The sequence below is a fragment of the Candoia aspera genome, chromosome 5 (assembly GCF_035149785.1).
Source record: "Candoia aspera isolate rCanAsp1 chromosome 5, rCanAsp1.hap2, whole genome shotgun sequence".
NCBI classification, from domain to species: domain Eukaryota; kingdom Metazoa; phylum Chordata; class Lepidosauria; order Squamata; family Boidae; genus Candoia; species Candoia aspera.
In genome coordinates, this window is record NC_086157.1 from 79,078,446 (window position 1) to 79,097,941 (window position 19,496).

Consider the following 19,496-nt stretch of genomic DNA (forward strand, 5'->3'; position numbering starts at 1 on the left):
TATCTAGGTTGTGGTCAGTGGTTGGGGAAATAAACTGAAGGGAAGGGGAGAATGTGTTACTAGAATGTTTTGATTTATGTCTGGAAACTATTAGTTTGTTAGAGCCTGTAAAGATTATTAAAAATGGAATGATATAAGTAAGAGTCTGTTAGTTATATAGGTGCCACTTGAAAAACTAGAAAAAAAGAAACTAAATGATGAAGGAATCCACTAATTAACACTGCAGAGGTTCTCCCCTGAATGAGATTTTCCTTTGAGGAAACAATATTGACTTTCTGTCAAAGAGAAAGGAATTTACTTTTAGCTGATTGAAAAAATTAGGATATCTTTTTAAAGGTATCCCACTATGATTGCAACAAACTTGCAAAATGTACTTAAACAAATGTACCACTGTGCGGATTTTAAATACACACACACACACACACACACATACAGAAAGAGAGTTCAGAAGTTTAGACTTCACAAGTTCACTCAACAAAGTCAGATTATGACACTGCAGATATTTTACATTTCTTTTCCAGCAGCAGCTTCCATCTACTCCAAGATTCATTGAATTCTGGAAAAATAAATAAGATGTGACAGGAGAAAATACAACATTTGATGATATAGTTCTCATAACATGTTTTAAGAATAATGACAAAATATAGAAATTTATAGGTATGTTAGCCAGAAAGCCAGATCATAAATACAGAATCATATTTGCTGAACTACAGAGGGCATGAAACTAGCCAGCCATATAATTTTGAAGTTGTCCAGGAAAACATTTAAAATCAATTTTTACAAATACTTACAGTCTGGGCTGGTTTCAAACTCAAACTTGCGGCTGTTGGTCCCATATCCTGCAGCAGTTCGGGCTCTGATTTGGAAAACATAAGTGGTGTCTGGCTTAAGGCCACTAATAGTAACATTCGTAGTTTTTGCTCTCAGAATGGTATAGCTCGTCTCTTGTTCCTGCTTTAGAAAAAGAAATGGCCTCATTAAAACCCAGATACTCGAATCCGGTTGCCATAATGTATCAATTTATTTCATTTTCATGGCAGTTCCTATTCCATATTATTCCAGCTGTGCAAACAGCATTTTTGAGTACAAGTTAATTGTATTCATGTACATTTTATCTTCTGCAACCAGAATGGCTGAAGAGATTTTGTGTTCGATGTAATCATAGATGCCCTTTCTGAGAATCGTTAAGGTGTATTAAGATTTTTCAATAGAGTGCAATCAATCTTTTTTATCTTACTTCCTCAAATACGCTGTATGATTAGATCCTAGAGAAAGAATTTAGGTTTCAATCCCAACACCTCTTTTGCCTGAAAAAGAAGAACTGTAATAAGGTTGACAATACGTACAAATATCCTCCAGGATTCCACATCTGATGTCTACAGCTTTACATTTTGGAAGAAACAGATCTCCTTGCTTCTTCAACATTTTATTATATGTTTTGTAAGAAATAATTTCTGTTGTGTTGTGAAAACGGGACCCCTTTTTGCAAATGAATACATTATTGGCTTCATGCCTCTTAATGAAAAGATAAAAGTCAAAAAGGAGTCCAAATGATCACTGAAACTTGTGGACCAACAGCAATAATAAATGAGTGGGATATTTAGAAGAAGCGTAGCACAGAGGAAATGCAGATACCCTCAGATCAAATTCTTAGCTTCGTATTTCCAACCTGAGATATAAACAAAACATGCAGGAGATTCCAATCACGAATATCTCATTTGAGCTTGGGTCTCAGCTTTAGCATTAAATTACTCTAGCTGCTGATACTGCATTTGAAGATAAGCTAATAGTGTAACTAACTTGGCTACCTCCTTCATTATACTTAGATATTCACTGCTAAAATTTCATTTCTATTAGGTAAAGCAATTAGGTAGATCAGAGAAGATTATCTCACTTGTGGTCTGTCTGGACTCAGAGGTGCTGTATAATATGTATACAGATATATCATATTTCATTGCCTGTGACCAAGTTTCAGCATCTTAAAATGGTAATGGTCCTTCCTACCACTGAAAAGAGGAAACATGTTGGAAAGTACTGCTGCACATATGGACCTATAGGTAATTCAGCTTCTGTTATTCACTTTTAATATTCAAGTTTTTGTACTTGCCAGTAATGCAAGCTACAATCCTATGATGCAACTCTGTGTATAGCTACTCAACTTAATAGATGTAGCACTCCTGCCTAAGCAGTGAATATTACAATTAATGCAGATACCCATCTATACAACTCCAACATGGCATAATATTACAGAATACTTAGTAAATATTTTTTAGGATTATAGTAATGCCCTACAAGTACTTTCTTTTTTCTTAAGGTATATCTGCATTTTATACACTTATAATACAAAATGTATTACAGTGTGTAACATGCTCTAGACATCTTGCACATATGTTGGTTAAGTTCCACTGATACTAAAGAAAGGAGAAAACAGTAGCAGGCAGATGCCCCACCTTTTTTTGCTTCAAATGAATTTTAAGTATTCTTCAAATGGCTTCAGCTGGCCCTGTAAATATGCCCTTCAGATAAGATTCAGATTCTATACGTCATTATCCTTAATAAATTCAAAATTTTGGGGTTCATGGGAGGAACAATCAGTATTGATTTTTAGCTGTATACACTTTTGTATTGCCAATATATCAAATTACTGACAAGCCACAATACATTTAAAAAAAATCCTTATGTGCCCAACTATTACGCTGATTAATCATGTCTGAAATTATTATTTTTTTCCTGTAAGCCTCATATAGATAATTCATTGAAAATGAATGGTTTAATGGGATGCATATATTTACTTCGGTTAATTTCTTTAACTAGGCAGAATATCCAGAATCCCTTACATAGATCCTTCATTTTAAGACATATGTGCATGTATGTGTGTGTGTTTGTTATTCTAATGTCTATGAGATCTATTATCTATCAATTTGTCTATATGGATACAATATATATGTAATTAAATTAAATACTTGAAATACACATATTACATTTTAAGACCCACAATAAAAGAAAATAGGGAACAATCCAAACCACTGCAAACATAATAATTATGAGAGGAATCCTACATGTTAAATCAAGATCTCATTTTCTACATTTAAACTCATTTGCACAGGTAGCACAAGTAGAGAAATGGATCACTTTGATATGGAGAATCTTACACAATTTTCACATCCACAGCCATATTTTTGACCACCGCGAGTTATAGAGATAAATAACTTCCACTGAGTGAGAAGGTATAGATGAAGATATGAGAATGCAAATATTGAATTCCTTCAACAGCTGATTGTATTTCTTAGGCATATGCACATGTAGGGGAAGAAGCAACAGAGTTCTGTTAAGAATCCTGGGACAAGGAAGTCCTTTGGGACTTCCTATGTTAATTTCAGTCTTTCAATCATTACTCAGAAGTTCCACCTGCTTAAGATTAATTTATTGGACAAAAAAGAAAAGAAAAGAAAAAAAATAGATCTGCAATGATATATGCAGTCATTTATCACTTGAGTTAGTGTGATTGATAAGTCAGTGTGATTGATAATTTCTGAAATTATATTTACATACTTAGGCTGCATTACTTTTTGCTAATATACAGTATGTATGAAATAAAATTTTTGGTTATGGAAGTTTATGTTTAGTATGAAATTAATTATCAAACATATTGTTTTGAAATAGTGTTAAGATTATGAAAAAAATATATATTAACAGCATGGTTTTAAGAAATCAGCCGTATTATGTTCAGTCGGCCTGGTTTTGGATTACAGTCTAAGTTTATTTTGCATTCACAGAAACAAACTTCCAGAAAAAAAAAATGTAATGCGTCAGTCAGAAATTATAAAGAAAGATAAGAATTTTATATTAGCAGTATGTCAATGGCAAATAAATATTTTTCTCTAAATATTTAAGTTCATTTTTTGCCTTAAGTTAATGGAATAAAAAATATCTCTCAAAAACAGTACAAACAATTGTATATATAACAAAATCCAGTTCCTTAGCTGTTATTAGGAAAATGCTGCTAATATTACTGTATATGTGATGCGATAACAATATAATTATAATAGCTACATTTTGCATGATAGCTAACGCAATTGATTGTAACAACTATTTAAACTGTAGTGCTATATATACCTAGTACAATATACATTATTTCTATATTTAAAGACACATATACATATGGTAAAGGACAGAAGAAAGATGAAAACATCCCTGCATCACATAAGAAAACAGTGACAATTTTTTTTAATTTTAATTTCTCCTTACCCTAAGAAATTCTCCTTAAGTTCTTCATTTTGTGATTCTGCCTAGAAGTCATTTCTATATGTACATTTGTAACCTACAAGATGATCTTTAAAAATGTTAATTACTTCCTAGCAGGAAGTGGGAATAAGGAATGGAATTTCTGATATATGAAAAAGTCAGCATTGTTTGTCCCTAGCTTTCCTGCAAAACCAGACCTAAGACACACATATATTTTTGTATGTGTTTTTGCCTTGCATAATTACAGAAGCTTACAAAACCCCAATTAATATAAAGATACAGTATCTAATCTCATTTATTTTATACTGTTCATTAAATTCATTAAATGATACTTTAAAGAATTAGATGCTTGTTGTATTATTAAATCAAGATAATGTATTCATTTATACTAAAAGACTACATTTAAAACATTACAGTATGGTAAAATATTTGTTGCTTAGCCCAGATATAGCTTAATACTAGAAGTAGTGAATAATACATTCACTACTAGAATGTAAATGTTGTTCTGTGTTTTGCTCACACTGTGGAAGAACTAGTATGCACTATAAGCACATTTAAACTAGATTTCACTTTTACTTTATTATCTTACTCTTTCTTTAGCCAAACTAGATTTCACTTTTCCCTGTTGCTTTTGTGGTGCCTTCCCACCTTTTCATAGTACTTGACTTCATAATCCAAGATGATCCCATTAGGATGTTCAGGTTCTTGCCAAGAGACAGAGACACTGTTTCTAGAAGTCCGGTCTTTTCTGATTATTGTAATAGGCGATGGAGCTAGAAGGGGAATAAAGAAAAAAGTGGGGTAAGGAAAGAAAACAAATGCACTAAGCCTGGAAAAGAATAGGGTGATTTGACTTCAATGGCTCCTGAGTATAAGGACTATAATGGACTTGGATCAACCCTTAATAGCCGGACGGTAGACTTCTTACTAGCTGCACTGTAAACCTTGAAGCAGGATAGCTTGAAGGAAAATGAGTTAGACTTCTTCCTGCTAGTACACTGATGGCAAATGAGCAGATGTTTCTAATCTGCTACTATAATGTTAGCAATGAAATTCAGTTGCTATATTAAAAAGTGAAGCCCAAAAGGAGAGTTTTGCCTGTTTATTAGGATGTTGCTGTGCTATTATTACTGGAATATGCAGCTCATTGATAATGTTTCCCCTGTCAGATATACAGTACAATGTAACTGGAATACATTATAGACAGAATCCCAAAAGGTCCACTGTTAGTAATAATCATCAGTGTGCTGTTAAATGTCTTATTTTTGGTGACATTCTCCATGGTTTCTCATATCCTACTCTGATTAATAACCTTCTCCCACATTCTTAATAATTTTCTATGGAGCTCAGTTAAAGACATTTCAGAATGTTCACACAAAAAGACACACTAAAAATAAGGTGATATGTATATGATGATGGGAAACAGAAATTGGTTAAATATAAACAGCCATGTGATATCCTGTGTGTGTGTATGTATGCATGCATGTGTGTATATATATATGTGTTTGTGTTTCTGTGTGTGTGTGTGTGTGTGTATATATACACACACACACACATATACATATATACTCTGCATGTGTGTATTTTTCTGTGTGTGTGTGTATGTATGTGTGTGTGTGTGTGTGTGTGTATATATATATATATATTCTCAGGAAAGGATTGTTACCTTCTCTTGGTGCTGGAGCTTGAGCACCTGCATGATGCCATGAGCTAAACCATGAAGGGCCACCCAAGATGGGAAGATCATGACAGAGAGGTCAGACTAAATGCAATCCCTGGGGAAGGTAATGGCAACCCACCCCAGTATTCTTGCCGTGAAAACTAAATGGATCAGTACAACCAGAGATATGTCAGCATACCATCGGAAGATGAGACCCCCAGGTCGGAAGATGGTCAAAATGCTACTGGGGAGGAACAGAGGATAAGCTCAACTAGCCCCAGACGTGATGACGCAGCTAGCTCAAAGCCGAAAGGACGGCTAGTGGCCGACGGTGCTGGTGGTGAACGGCGAATCCGATGTTCTAAGGATCAACACGCCATTGGAACCTGGAATGTAAGATCTATGAGCCAGGGCAAATTGGATGTGGTTATTGGTGAGATGTCAAGATTAAAGATAGACATTCTGGGCGTCAGTGAACTGAAATGGGCTGAAATGGGCCACTTCACATCAAATGACCGCCAGAACTACTACTGTGGACAAGAGGACCACAGAAGAAATGGAGTAGCCTTCATAATTAATAGTAAAGTGGCTAAAGCAGTGCTTGGATACAATTCAAAAAAACAATAGAATGATCTCAATTTGAATTCAGGTAAAGCAATCTAACACCACAGCGATCCAAATATATGCCCCAACCACAGATGCTGAAGAAGCTGAACTAGAGCAGTTCTATGAGGATCTGCAGCACCTACTGGACAACATGCTTAAAGAGATGTTATTTTCATCACAGGAGAAACAAAATGAAGCAGGACATAAGCTGATAGAATTTTGCCAACAAACACTCTCTTCCAACAACCTAAGAGACGGCTTTATACATGGACTTCACCAGAGGAACAACAACAAAATCACATTGACTACATCCTTGGCAGCCAAACGTGGTGGACATCTATACAGTCAGTAAAAACAAGACCCGGGGCTGACTGTAGTTCAGATCACGAACTTCTTATTGCACAATTTAGGATCAGACTAAAGAGATTAGGGAAGACCCACAGATCAGCTAGCTAGGAGCTCACTAATATCCCTAAGGAATATGCATTGGAGGTGAAGAATAGATTTAAGGGACTGGACTTAGTAGATAGGGTCCCGGAAGAACTCTGGACAGAAGTTCGCAACATTTTTCAGGAGGCGGCAACAAAATACATCCCAAAGAAAGAGAAAACCAAGAAGGCAAAATGGCTGTCTGCTGAGACACTAGAAGTACCCCAAGAAAGAAGGAAAGCAAAAGCCAACAGTGATAGGGGGAGATATGCCCAATTAAATTGAAAATTCCAAAGGCTAGCCAGAAGAGATAAGGAATTATTTTTAAACAAGCAATGTGCGGAAGTGGAAGAAGACAATAGAATAGGAAAGACAAGAGACCTCTTCCAGAAAATTAGAAACATCGGAGGTAAATTCCAGGCAAAAATGGGCATGATCAAAAACAAAGATGGCAAGGACCTAACAGAAGAAGAAGAGATCAAGAAAAGGTGGCAAGAATATACAGAAGACCTGTATAGGAAGGATAACAATATCGGGGATAGTTTTGATGGTGTGGTCAGTGAGTTAGAGCCAGACATCCTGACGAGTGAGGTTGAATGGGCCTTAAGAAGCATTGCTAATAACAAGGCAGCAGGAGATGATGGCATCCCAGCTGAACTGTTCAAAATCTTGCAAGATGATGCTGTCAAGGGAATGCATGCTATATGCCAGCAAATTTGGAAAACACAAGAATGCCCATCAGATTGGAAAAAATCAACTTATATCCCCATACCAAAAAAGGGAAACACTAAAGAATGTTCAAACTATCGAACAGTGGCACTCATTTCACATGCCAGTAAGGTAATGCTCATGATCCTGCAAGGTAGACTTCAGCAATTCATGGAGCGAGAATTGCCAGATGCACAAGCTGGGTTTAGAAAAGGCAGAGGAACTAGGGACCAAATTGCCAATATCTGCTGGATAATGGAAAAAGCCAGGGAGTTTCAGAAAAACATCTATTTCTGTTTTATTGACTATTCTAAAGCCTTTCACTGTGTGGACCATAACAAATTGTGGCAAGTTCTTAGTGATATGGGGATACCAAGTCATCTTGTATGCCTCCTGAAGAATCTGTATAACGACCAAGTAGCAACAGTAAGAACAGACCATGGAACAACGGACTGGTTTAAGATTGGGAAAGGAGTACGGCAGGTTTGTATACTCTCACTCTATCTATTCAACTTGTAAGCAGAACACATAATACGATGTGCTGGGCTTGAGGAATCCAAGGCTGGAGTTAAAATCTCTGGAAGATTAACAATATCAGATATGCAGATTATACCACTGATGGCTGAAAGCAAAGAGGAACTGAGGAGCCTTATGATGAAGGTGAAAGAAGAAAGTGCAAAAGCTGGCCTGCAGCTAAACCTCAAACAAACCAAGATTATGGCAACCAGCTTGCTTGATAACTGGCAAATAGAGGAAGAAAATGTAGAAGCAGTGAAAGACTTTGTATTTCTAGGTGTGAAGATTACTGCAGATGCTGACTGCAGTCAGGAAATCAGAAGACACTTAATCCTTGGGAGAAGAGCAATGACAAATCTCGATAAAATAGTTAAGAGCAGAGACATCACACTGACAACAAAGGTCCACATAGTTAAAGGAATGGTTTTCCCAGTAGTAACATATGGCTGCAAGAGCTGGACCATGAGGAAGGCTGAGAGAAGGAAGATCGATGCTTTGGAACTGTGGTGTTGGAGAAAAATTCTGAGAGTGCCTTGGACTGCAAGAAGATCAAACCAGTCCATTCTCCAGGAAATAAAGCCAGACTGCTCACTTGAGGGAATGATATTAAAGGCCAAACTGAAATACTTTGGCCACATCATGAGAAGACAGGACACCCTGGAGAAGATGATGATGCTAGGGAGAGTGGAAGGCAAAAGGAAGACCAAGGGCAAAATGGATAGATGATATTCTAGAGGTGATGGACTCATCCCTGGGGGAGCTGAGGGTGTTGACGACTGACAGGAAGCTCTGGCGTGGGCTGTTCCATGAAGTCACGAAGAGTCGGAAGCGACTGAATGAATAAACAATATATATATATATATATATATATATATATATATATATATGTATATGTATATGTATATGTATATGTATATGTATGTATGTATTCAAATTATCCCTCAATTAGATTCTTTACTGCCCTTTGGCCATAATTCAGACTTCATCATACTTGTTGTTTATTTGTTTAGTCACTTCCAACTCTTCATGACTTTCCTTCTTTCTTGAGCTACTTCTAGTGTCTCAGCAGACAGCCATCTTGTCTTCTTGGTTTTTCTCTTTCTTTGGGATGTATTTTGTTGCCGCCTTCTGAACAATGTTGCAAACTTCTGTCCATTCCGGGACCCTATCTACTAAGTCCAGTCCCTTAAATCTATTCTTCACCTCCACTGCATATTCCTTAGGAATATTAGTGAGCTCATATCTAGCTGATCTGTGGGTCTTCCCTAATCTCTTTAGTCTGATCCTAAATTGTGCAATAAGAAGTTCGTGATCTGAACTACAGTCAGCTCCAGGTCTTGTTTTTACCGACTGTATAGATGTCAAAGGTAGATCCCAAAGGATGGGATGCATCCTTTGGCTGCAAAGGATGTAGTCAATCTGATTTTGTTGTTCCTCTGGTGAAGTCCATGTATAAAGCCATCTTAGGTTGTTGGAAGAGAGTGTTTGTTATGCAGAGTGAGTTGTCTTGGCAAAATTCTATCAGCTTATGTCCTGCTTCGTTTTGTTTCTCCTGTGATGAAAATAACATCTCTTTTAGGCGTGTTGTCCAGTAGGTGCTGCAGATCCTCATAGAACTGCTCTAGTTCAGCTTCTTCAGCATCTGTGGTTGGGGCGTATATTTGGATCACTGTGATGTTAGGTGGCTTGCCCTGAATTCGAATTGAGATCATTCTATCATTTTTTTGGATTGTATCCAAGCACTGCTTTAGCCACTTTACTATTAATTAGGAAGGCTACTCCATTTCCTCTGTGGTCCTCTTGTCCATAGTAGTAGATCTGGTGGTCATTTGATGTGAAGTGGTCCATTTCAGTCCATTTCAGTTCACCGACACCCAAAATGTCTATCTTTAATCTTGACATCTCACCAATAACCACATCCAATTTGCCCTGGCTCATAGATCTTACATTCCAGGTTCCAATGGTGTGTTGATCCTTAGAACATCGGATTCGCCGTTCACCACCAGCACCGTCGGCCACTAACCATCCTTTCGGCTTTGAGCTAGCTGCGTCATCACATCTGGGGTAGTTGAACTCATCCTCTGTTCCTCTCCAGTAGCATTTTGACCATCTTCTGACCTGGGGGTCTCATCTTCTGATGGTATACCGACATATCTCTGGTTGTACTGATCCATTGAGTTTTCATGGCAAGAATACTGGGGTGGGTTGCCATTACCTTCCCCAGGGATCGCATTTAGTCTGACCTCTCTGTCATGACCTTCCCGTCTTGGGTGGCCCTTCACCGTTTAGCTCATGGCGTCATTGAGGTGCTCAAGCTCCAGCGCCACAACAAGGTAACGATCCTTTGCTGAAGTCATCATACTTACACTAGACATATTCAAATTAAAAGTTTTCAAGTACATTATACAGATGCTAAATTCTTTTAATTTCACTGACTCCTATAAAATTGAAGAATTCCAATTAAATTATATGCAAAACCTGATTTTTATAAACAGTCGTAAGAAAATGTATACTTATGCTAGGAATCCTGGAGAAAAAAAGAGTAAAAACAGAGCAATATAGAACATTTAAACATATTGATTTATAACAAATGTAATTGTTATAAAACGAATATTGTATCTTGGTGTTTTACCCAAATCTATCTGAAAAATAGTTAAATATGTAATCTAAACAGGTTTTTTTAATTTTAATTTTTATTGCATTTTTCTATTATTCTTAGATGTTGGAACATAGCTTTTAATTTGCCACCACAAGAAAATAAATTGTGATAGAGTTCTCAAGTTGGGTAGGTGGGGTATGTGATTTTGCAGTTACTTGAGGCACAAGAGGCCAAGAGATGTTTGTGACACACAGCAACACATACATGATTCACCCCATCTCTATTAACCTGTCTGGCTTTCCTCTTTGGATTAATTCCCAAGGGAAGACATCAGAGTGGAACTCCTCCTACTGTGCTTTTTTCATCTGGAAGCATGACCAGTCAATGGGGGTGGGGGATTGTAGATTTGATGAGAAATTCCAAAATATGCTCTAATGACTCAAATTTATACATACATATACATATACATATATATATCCATCCATCCATCCATCCCCCAAACTCTGCTAATTCTAAAACATACAAAGTATATATATCCATCCATCCCCCATTACACTATTCCTTTTGTGGCTAAGATATGTTATGCAAAGAACAGAAAAGTAGCAGGCAGAAGAAATTAAAAGGAGATAATATAAATGAGAAGGAATTCTAACCAAATATACTTTATTCCAAATAAAAATAAGGTAATACTAATTTATATTAAGAGCCAGATTGGAGTAGGTTAAAAGCACTGGGCTTTAAACCAGGAGACTCTGAGTTCTAGTCCTGCATTAGGCACTAAGTAAACTGGGGGACTTTGGACCAGTCAGTCCCCTTCACCTTAGAAAGAAAGCAGTTGCAAACCACTCCCAAAACTCTTGCCAAGAACGCTGCAGGGACTCATCTAAGCAGCTGCCAGGAGTCAAAATAGATATTAAAATAGAAACATTGCTTCACAGGAGAAGAAAGTTTTCAGAAAATGGGAGATAGGTTTCAGCACAAAATGTATAACATAGTTTAATGGCTTAGGGTGAGAGTTATAGGGCAGCTAGCCAGCTGGAGGCTGAGTTATGGATTGCTGCTATGAGAGAAAGAATGCAGAAGACACAGCACATAGTACAAGGGTGGCTGCAACAGGGAGTAACCAGTGGATTCTCCAGTCTAAGTGGGTGGTCTTCTTCCTTTCTTCAGGCAACCAGTTATCATGCAAAATGCAGGAAAGTCCATCATGACATCATCACTTCTATTTTTATTTACAGGTTCAGCCAAGAGCTTGGAACTGCATTAGTTAATAATGTGAAGAGGTTAATAAAAGTATTACACCTAATTCTAGGGAAGGTTGGAAGAGCTGGCATTTGTGGGAGAAACCCACCTTTTCATAAACAACCTCCCCATACATGATTCTTGAGAAGAGCCATTGCTTAGGACTTCTGGCATTACTAGGGTGATGCAGGAAAGTTCAGTGGCATCCACCACATAAAAAAAAAGGGGGGACAGTGCTTAAACACTTCTCTTTATTCATAAATATAATTAGTTTTCTATGTACATTTGCTCATTTGGAAGCATCTCGTGGCTGCAGTACAAGACCTAAGGAACTAGTTCCTAAGAAGATCATATGTACATAAGAAAAAACAGTCTTCACCTAATTGTAGCTTTGGGGGGGCTGACCTTTGAACAAAGTTCCCATAATTCAACAATTAGATTTATCTTAATATAAAGAGCTTAAGTCTTTCCTTTGCAAATGGTTCAGAATAAGCATATATAAATCTGTTAGCACAAAAAGATTTGAATCATACTTAATCACCTCAAGAATAATTCCATACTCAGAACAATGATTCTGGGGTGGGATTTTTTAAGACATTTTTTACTGCTGTTATTGTTTCTAATAATCTAATAACTGCAGTTCTGTGGAATTTATATATTTACTAAAAGAGATTATATAGTTTTTAAAAAAAAATAATATTTAAATGCAACTAATTATTAATCCAATGTCATGCCTTTTACCTCCTAGTAAGTCATTTTACAGCTTTCTAATTCATACTTTCTGTCCCTGTAATTTCAGTAAAAAAAAAAGCCAAGAAAACCAAATATGTCTGTTAAGATAACCTTCATAAATATTTATGGATAATTAAAAGTAATTATTTCCTACCACCTCTTATAATTCTTTAAAATCAATCAGTAGCATGCTGATAATATCAAATTAGCCGTAAATGTTATCGATGGTTGTAATTCTGGAAAAAAAAGAGCTTTTTTCGTATTTTCAATTACTTAAATATCCTTACAAACTACCAAAAATGTGAATGGACCAACTATGAATTTATCAGAAATTCATTTTCAGAGCTGTTGTACCTTACAAATTATTGGAGAAGCAGCAGCACTACAAAGGGGCATGTATGACATATTTCACAGCAGCGTGAAGAAAATGGAAAGCCTTTTATGTTTTTAGTGAAGACATGAAAGATATGGCTGACCTTCAATCATCAGCTTGAAAAGTGATTTGGGAAACCACTGACTGATTGGAAAAGTGGTAAGTAAAATATTGACCTTAATCATCAGGATGAAGAATGCCTTTACCCATACAGCCTGGAAGCCTGTAAAGTTATACAACTTGTTCATGAAATGAAAATGAAGTTCAGGCTTCTATTGATGTTTTGGTTTGTTTCTTTTAAATAAATCACTTCTGCTTAGCCCTATCTTCACTGAACTTGTTTAAATACTAGTTATTTTGCCTCTCCCCCCCACACCCTTAGATGGGGCTGAAAAAAAATTCAGCTTGGTGTTTGACCTCACAGTCTCAATATAGCCATTTCCAGTCTTATTTTGCTAAAACTAAAAACTAAAAACCGCAGCTGTTTGCTGACAAATTTCAGCAGCCTAACCTGAGTATGCTTTACGTACTACAAAACGGGGCTAGAAATATGTAGGGTGTGTACTTGGAACTACAGAAACAATCTAATTGTGGTGTTGTGAAATACTATCATTCCCACTTGCCTCGCTAGGTAACCCAGGTCCCTATTTTATATAGTAGATGGCTCTTTATTTGTTTTGCTATCTATATCTAAGGGTCAGTTCCTAATCTGGGAAATATGGCTGAATGGTTCTAATAGTCCCTCTGGATCCAGGGATTCAGGAAAACTCATGCAAACTGGAAATTCTGTCCCCATATTTTCCATAGTAAGAAATGAACTCAATTTAGGACAGATAAAAGATACAATATTTCAAAAGCAAGCAAACAAAAAACAAGCAACTATGGTATACTGAAATCTAGAATTTATAGATAACTTGCCATATCTGACATCATCCTTTTATTTAGAGGGCTAACCTGGTCTTCTGCTTTTCTCTCATTTTGAACTGATCACCTCATGGGAAGTTGCCCCTCCCTCCAACTCTTGCTCTCTCTGGGAAAACTGTATATCAAGGGTATGGAGTGGAAGAAGATTTAAGCTTCTATAATCCATGCATGGACATTCTGAATCAGAATCCTATATACTGCCAATATGATATTTATATTTTAAACAACTTAAAAGTCAGGTAAGATTATCTCAGAATAAGCCAATCTAGCACACAGCTCCTTTACTCCTCCCTTTATTATATGAGTAACATCATTGGTGGGTAAGGAGCTGAAGATCACAAATCTTCCAGATAGTTATTTCCTTAGGTTGAAAAGGAATTGTTAAACTGTCAATCAAGCCTGTAACTATCTAAATCCAGTAACTGGCATGCAGTTTCAAAAACAGCCAAAGCAATGACTGACCTCATTTCCCAACAAATCCAGCCTTCCTTTTCTAAGTGTGTATATCTTGTGATTTATTCATCTTTCTGTTCTGTTTACTGTGTGCTTTGTGAATGCCTGCTTAAAAAAAGATTTATTTTGAATACATGTTTTAAGCATAAGACTGAGAAAATTATTGAAGGATACAAGAGTGATAAGAGATTCTGAATATTCAACAGACTGTTGTTTGATAGTATTATAAATGGATCTTGGGGGAAAAGGACATGGAAGAAAAGAAAATAAATTAAAGGAAGTCAAATGAAAATAGAATGGTTGCAGGAAACAAAATATGAAAACATAGAATATAAACTCCCAATAATAGAAAGTATGTGTAAGAAAAAAGAATGCTTGGAACAGATGAAAAATAATTATGCACAGACTGCCACAGAGAAGTATGTAATGAAAAGCATGAAAAGAGATTCTTGCTGGAATAATAAATTGTAAGAGGCTGTGAATCAGAAAAAAAAAGATTACAATTACTGCAAAACCTTGAGTATGAGATAGAAATATATTATGTGTATAGAGAAAAAATATAGTTGCAAATAATGGATTTAAAGACAGCAAGGAATAGTTAAAATTAAAAGAGGCGAAGAAAAAGCGAAACAATTTTGATGGAAGTAAATATTGTTTTGGAAGTAAAGATTTATGCAAGTGTAAGGTGATGTTGGCCAAACTCCAAGATCACATGTGATACTTTCATGATAGAATTGGCTTCCTGAATTAGATCATAGCTGGTATATAAAAGTAGCCAACATTTGGATGGATGAATCTGATCCTGATTAAGATATAAATATGTTTATCAGTAAACAGAATTCATAGGGATCAGACAAAAAAATATGTGATGCTATGTATATGGTAGACAACCAATATTAGTATTCATTGTAGTTGACATAGACTTTAATTAATTTAGTTAAAAGCTGTATACCAGTTCAAACATGATTAGAAATGTAAGAATAAAACTATACTGCTAGGAAAAGGAAAATACATGCTGATGAACTATGAACAATGTTAAGTAGGATTTTATTTTCAATAACATTATAGTAGTTAAAGATATAGTACATTCTATATCAGATTTGTTTTTCAGATATGAAGTTAGTTTTGACATAGAAACGTTTGCTTTTCAAGTCTTTTGTCTTGTTCACTTTGTGAATCATACTGCACCAGTAAAAAAGAAAGTTTAAACCACCGTTCATTTTTGCTGACATATTTTGTAAATATGAAATGCCATTCCAAGTTATCAAAGGTTTTCTTCATATCTAGGAAAATCATGGGGCACTATCTTACTTTTCTGGTTTATACTATCAATTGCATTAAAAATACATTAATGTTATTCCTCATATGTCTCTTTAGAACAAATCCATTCTGATCAGGTGCATCAGTTCATTTGAAAGGCCATTTAGTCTTTTTATAAGTATTGCTGTAAAGATCTCATAACTTATGCTAAGTAACAAACTTGGGCCTATACAACTTGGGGTGACCTGGGTTATTTCCCTCTTTATAATCAAAGGAATAAAGCTTCCTGACAGGAAGAAGGAAGGACTTGATGCTGCTGAATCTCTTTCATTACATGGGCTTTATGGAAAGTCCTGAGGTGTATCTGAGAAAGTCTGTCTAAATTCTAGAGAGTTGTTCAGTTTCAGTGTTAGCACTGCTTCTTTTATTTCCTCTTCAACAATTTTGTTGTTTCCATGAATTTTGTAAGTTGTATTGTAAGCGCATACTCTTCAGTCTGTTACAAGTTTGATATTTGTTTTGATGTAAGTAAAGTTTGATATTTAAAATTTAACAAATTGATTTATTATACTTCCATCACAAATTATATCTTGTGGCTGTCCCAGAAACTGCAGAAAAGTTACGTGCTTTTCTAAGTGTTGTAATATTAAGGAAGAAGAGAGAAGGAGGAGGAGATTGATTTTTTAAAAACACTTTGGTTTAGGCACAAATGTGATTTTATGCTGCTTTCACATTTCAACTGAAAAAGCATTCTTACTGAAATCAGACTAAAAGAATGCAACAAGCCACAAAAGAATGCAACAGCTACAAATCTTGTTATTCATTTCTTTTTCAATCCTGAAATGTTTTTATTTATGTTACAATTTTGTCTACTGTAATACATTTTTCAAATAATTTTACAAATGGATTGTGCACATTATTTTCATGAATATGGTAATTCATTCTTTCAAAGTGTATCCTTACAAAGAGAAAACCACAATGCAAAATTCAGGGGGAAAATAGTGAACTTCAGATTGGTCTAAGATTGCAACATTATATAAATTAACATTTGAATGAGAACTAATTTCTGTCCTATCTCTATACCCAAGGTCTGTAATTTTAGCTGAACATTTCCAAAGCAATCCAGACATAGTATTCTTCACCACAATTAGTCTCACTACTAGCATGGTAGGATTCCCACTAATTTGAAGAGCAAAGCATCCACACGGTGGTAATATTCATACTATGTGTTGCTGTTAAGACATGAATGTCCAATGAAGTTGGAACCATCACCCTCAGATGTCACGGTATAATCATATACATATTTTGCTGTTCTTTTAGGACACTGGATATGTATATGGAAAGTCACTCATGATTCCAAGGAATAACTCCTTGAGATCTACCTACAATGAAATTAAAGTTTGTGGTAGGAAGGAATCACATGAAGTTGTTCATATATTTATCTAGTCTGCTACTTTTAGATCCTTTGTCTCTGCAGTTAGGGAAAGTGCTGATTAGTTTTGTTGTTTAAGAGTTAAGACTTCTGATTTCAAAAATAAGTATGAAAATATTTACTTTGCACTTCTTGGGATATGTAACCAATTGGTAGACTTTCTCTGCTACCTTTTAATTCATAGTGTCTTTTTCCCCAATATTTTTTTTCACAGTTCTTCTTGTACTTTTGCATTTAAATTTATACAGTTTACACATTCCTATGTTACTTGCACATTATTAACACTTTTTATAAAAATAACATTTTCTCTTACAATATATGGTCTAGTTGGTCTTACATCCTATGGGCAATATATTTACTGAGTGAATTTGAAAAGATTTTCATTTCAAATGAGTACCTACATATTCAGAACCATGTTATGTGACTTAAATCACCTTGGAATAGGAACAATTTTCATATGTTAGGGTATTTTTTTCTTCCTGAATATTTGTCAAAGAACTACTTAAACTAATTCTCAGAAATGCATTGCCAATTATTTCTCAGTCTTGAGTTTCTACACAAAATAACGCAGAACTTTGTTCAATGTATTACAAAAAGGTGCAGTAAATAATATATCTTTTTTTTTTCCTTTTATTTTTAGTCAAAATTTTGCTTCCCCACAATAATCCTGAATGGGACCAGTGTTCTTCTCCTAAACAATAGCATTTAGTACAGTGCCAAGATTTCCCAAAGCTCGAGATACCTATAAGCCCAACAATATCCAATTAAAGGTTTTACGGATCTTTAAAATAACAAGTGAAATGTAATGCAGCTACTAAGTTAATATTGGCAAGGGGATCAGGCAAATCTGCATATCAGCTTGTCAGGGAGACACAGCTGTCCATCTCCCTCTGTGACACATTCATAATTAGCACCTTGCTTCTAGGGATTGTGAATGTTATATAAATCTCCTGCGGCAGCCAGTGACCCTTCCTAAGCAGGGTTGATTGGTGTTATTAGATAACATCTGTGTGAAAACATATTATTGTGAGCTGAGATGAGTTTGTTCCTTTCAGCATAGTTGATAACTGCAGCTCAATAAGCCTTTCCCTTAACAATAAAATGAAGAACCAACTGATACAAAACTCATCCTATGAGCTTTTAAAGACATAGTGTGATACTGTCATAATATCACAAGTGACAAGAAAGCCAGCTATCTGTTTAAAGGAAATCATCCCAGAGTCTGGGTTCAAACAGTAGGTGAGAATCAGAAATAAAGTGATACATTCTAAGACCATATTCTGTCTCTGTTTCTGCTTATTGGTGTTCCCTATCAGGTGGGGAAAAAAAATTAGAAGAGGAAACTACATGGGACACTAGTATGGTGGTGGTGGTTGTTATTATTCTATTCTGCCTTTATTATTTTCATAAATAACTCAAGGCAGCAAACATACCAAATACTCCTTCCTCCTCCTATTTTCCCCACAACAACAACCCTGTTGTTCCCTGGGCTGAGAGAGAGTGACTGGCCCAAGGTCACTCAGCCAGCTTTTGTGCCTAAGGCAGGACTAGAACTCATGGTCTCCTGGATTTTAGCCCAGCACCTTAACCACTAGACCAAACTGGCTCTCACAATTCCTCACAGCAATACCCCAACCTCCCATCACCACCACCAAATTTCCCTTTCTATGAGATTTCCCTTGGCTACAAGTAAACTGTGACCAAAACACCTTCACTTCAATGTGATTGGCCAAGAGGTAGATCTAAGTTAGTCCTCAATGGCATATTTACCCAAACAGACTAACTAGCATCCTTTCAGAACATGATAGTTACTGATTGATTTTTACTGTGTTTCACTACATTATTCACAGATATTTACTAATTTTATTCTAAACTTTTACCAGACTTTTAAGGCAAAGAAATATATTCTTCTTTACGGAAATAATGAAGATGCAGTCCATTTGCCAAACTCTTCAATCTCATAGTTGCACAAAGTTCCACACAAATTGCAAAGGAGAATGGAAACATGGCAGAAGTCAGGGAACTAACACATCTGCAGTAATGTAGCATTAACACCATTCCAACTTTCTATCTATTGACATTTGGAAAAATCAATTATTGACCAAACATTCATGCAAGCTACTAATCAGAAATTATTCAAGCTAATTGGATGACAATCATGACTTAAAATCATGCCGCCACTGAACTAGAAATAATGGCATTTATTGGTCTTCAGACATATTGGAATGAAAACTCCCATCCATCATGGCCTTTGGGACTATAAAGCTACATAATGCAAGCTTGGGGAAGTTGCTGATAATTTAGCCAAATAAATAAA

General features: G+C 35.8%; 1 protein-coding gene across 1 annotated transcript in view; it reads right to left on the bottom strand.

The window, feature by feature from the left end:
• Positions 1–19,496, bottom strand: part of EPHA3 (EPH receptor A3) — a 237,241-nt gene that overhangs the window by 44,117 nt on the left and 173,628 nt on the right. The window contains exons 6-7 of the mRNA XM_063305552.1: positions 4,894–5,018; positions 792–954 (exon numbers count right to left, since the gene is read on the bottom strand). Of these exons, the coding sequence (XP_063161622.1) occupies positions 792–954; positions 4,894–5,018 (288 nt within the window). The remainder of the gene's footprint in view (positions 1–791; positions 955–4,893; positions 5,019–19,496) is intronic.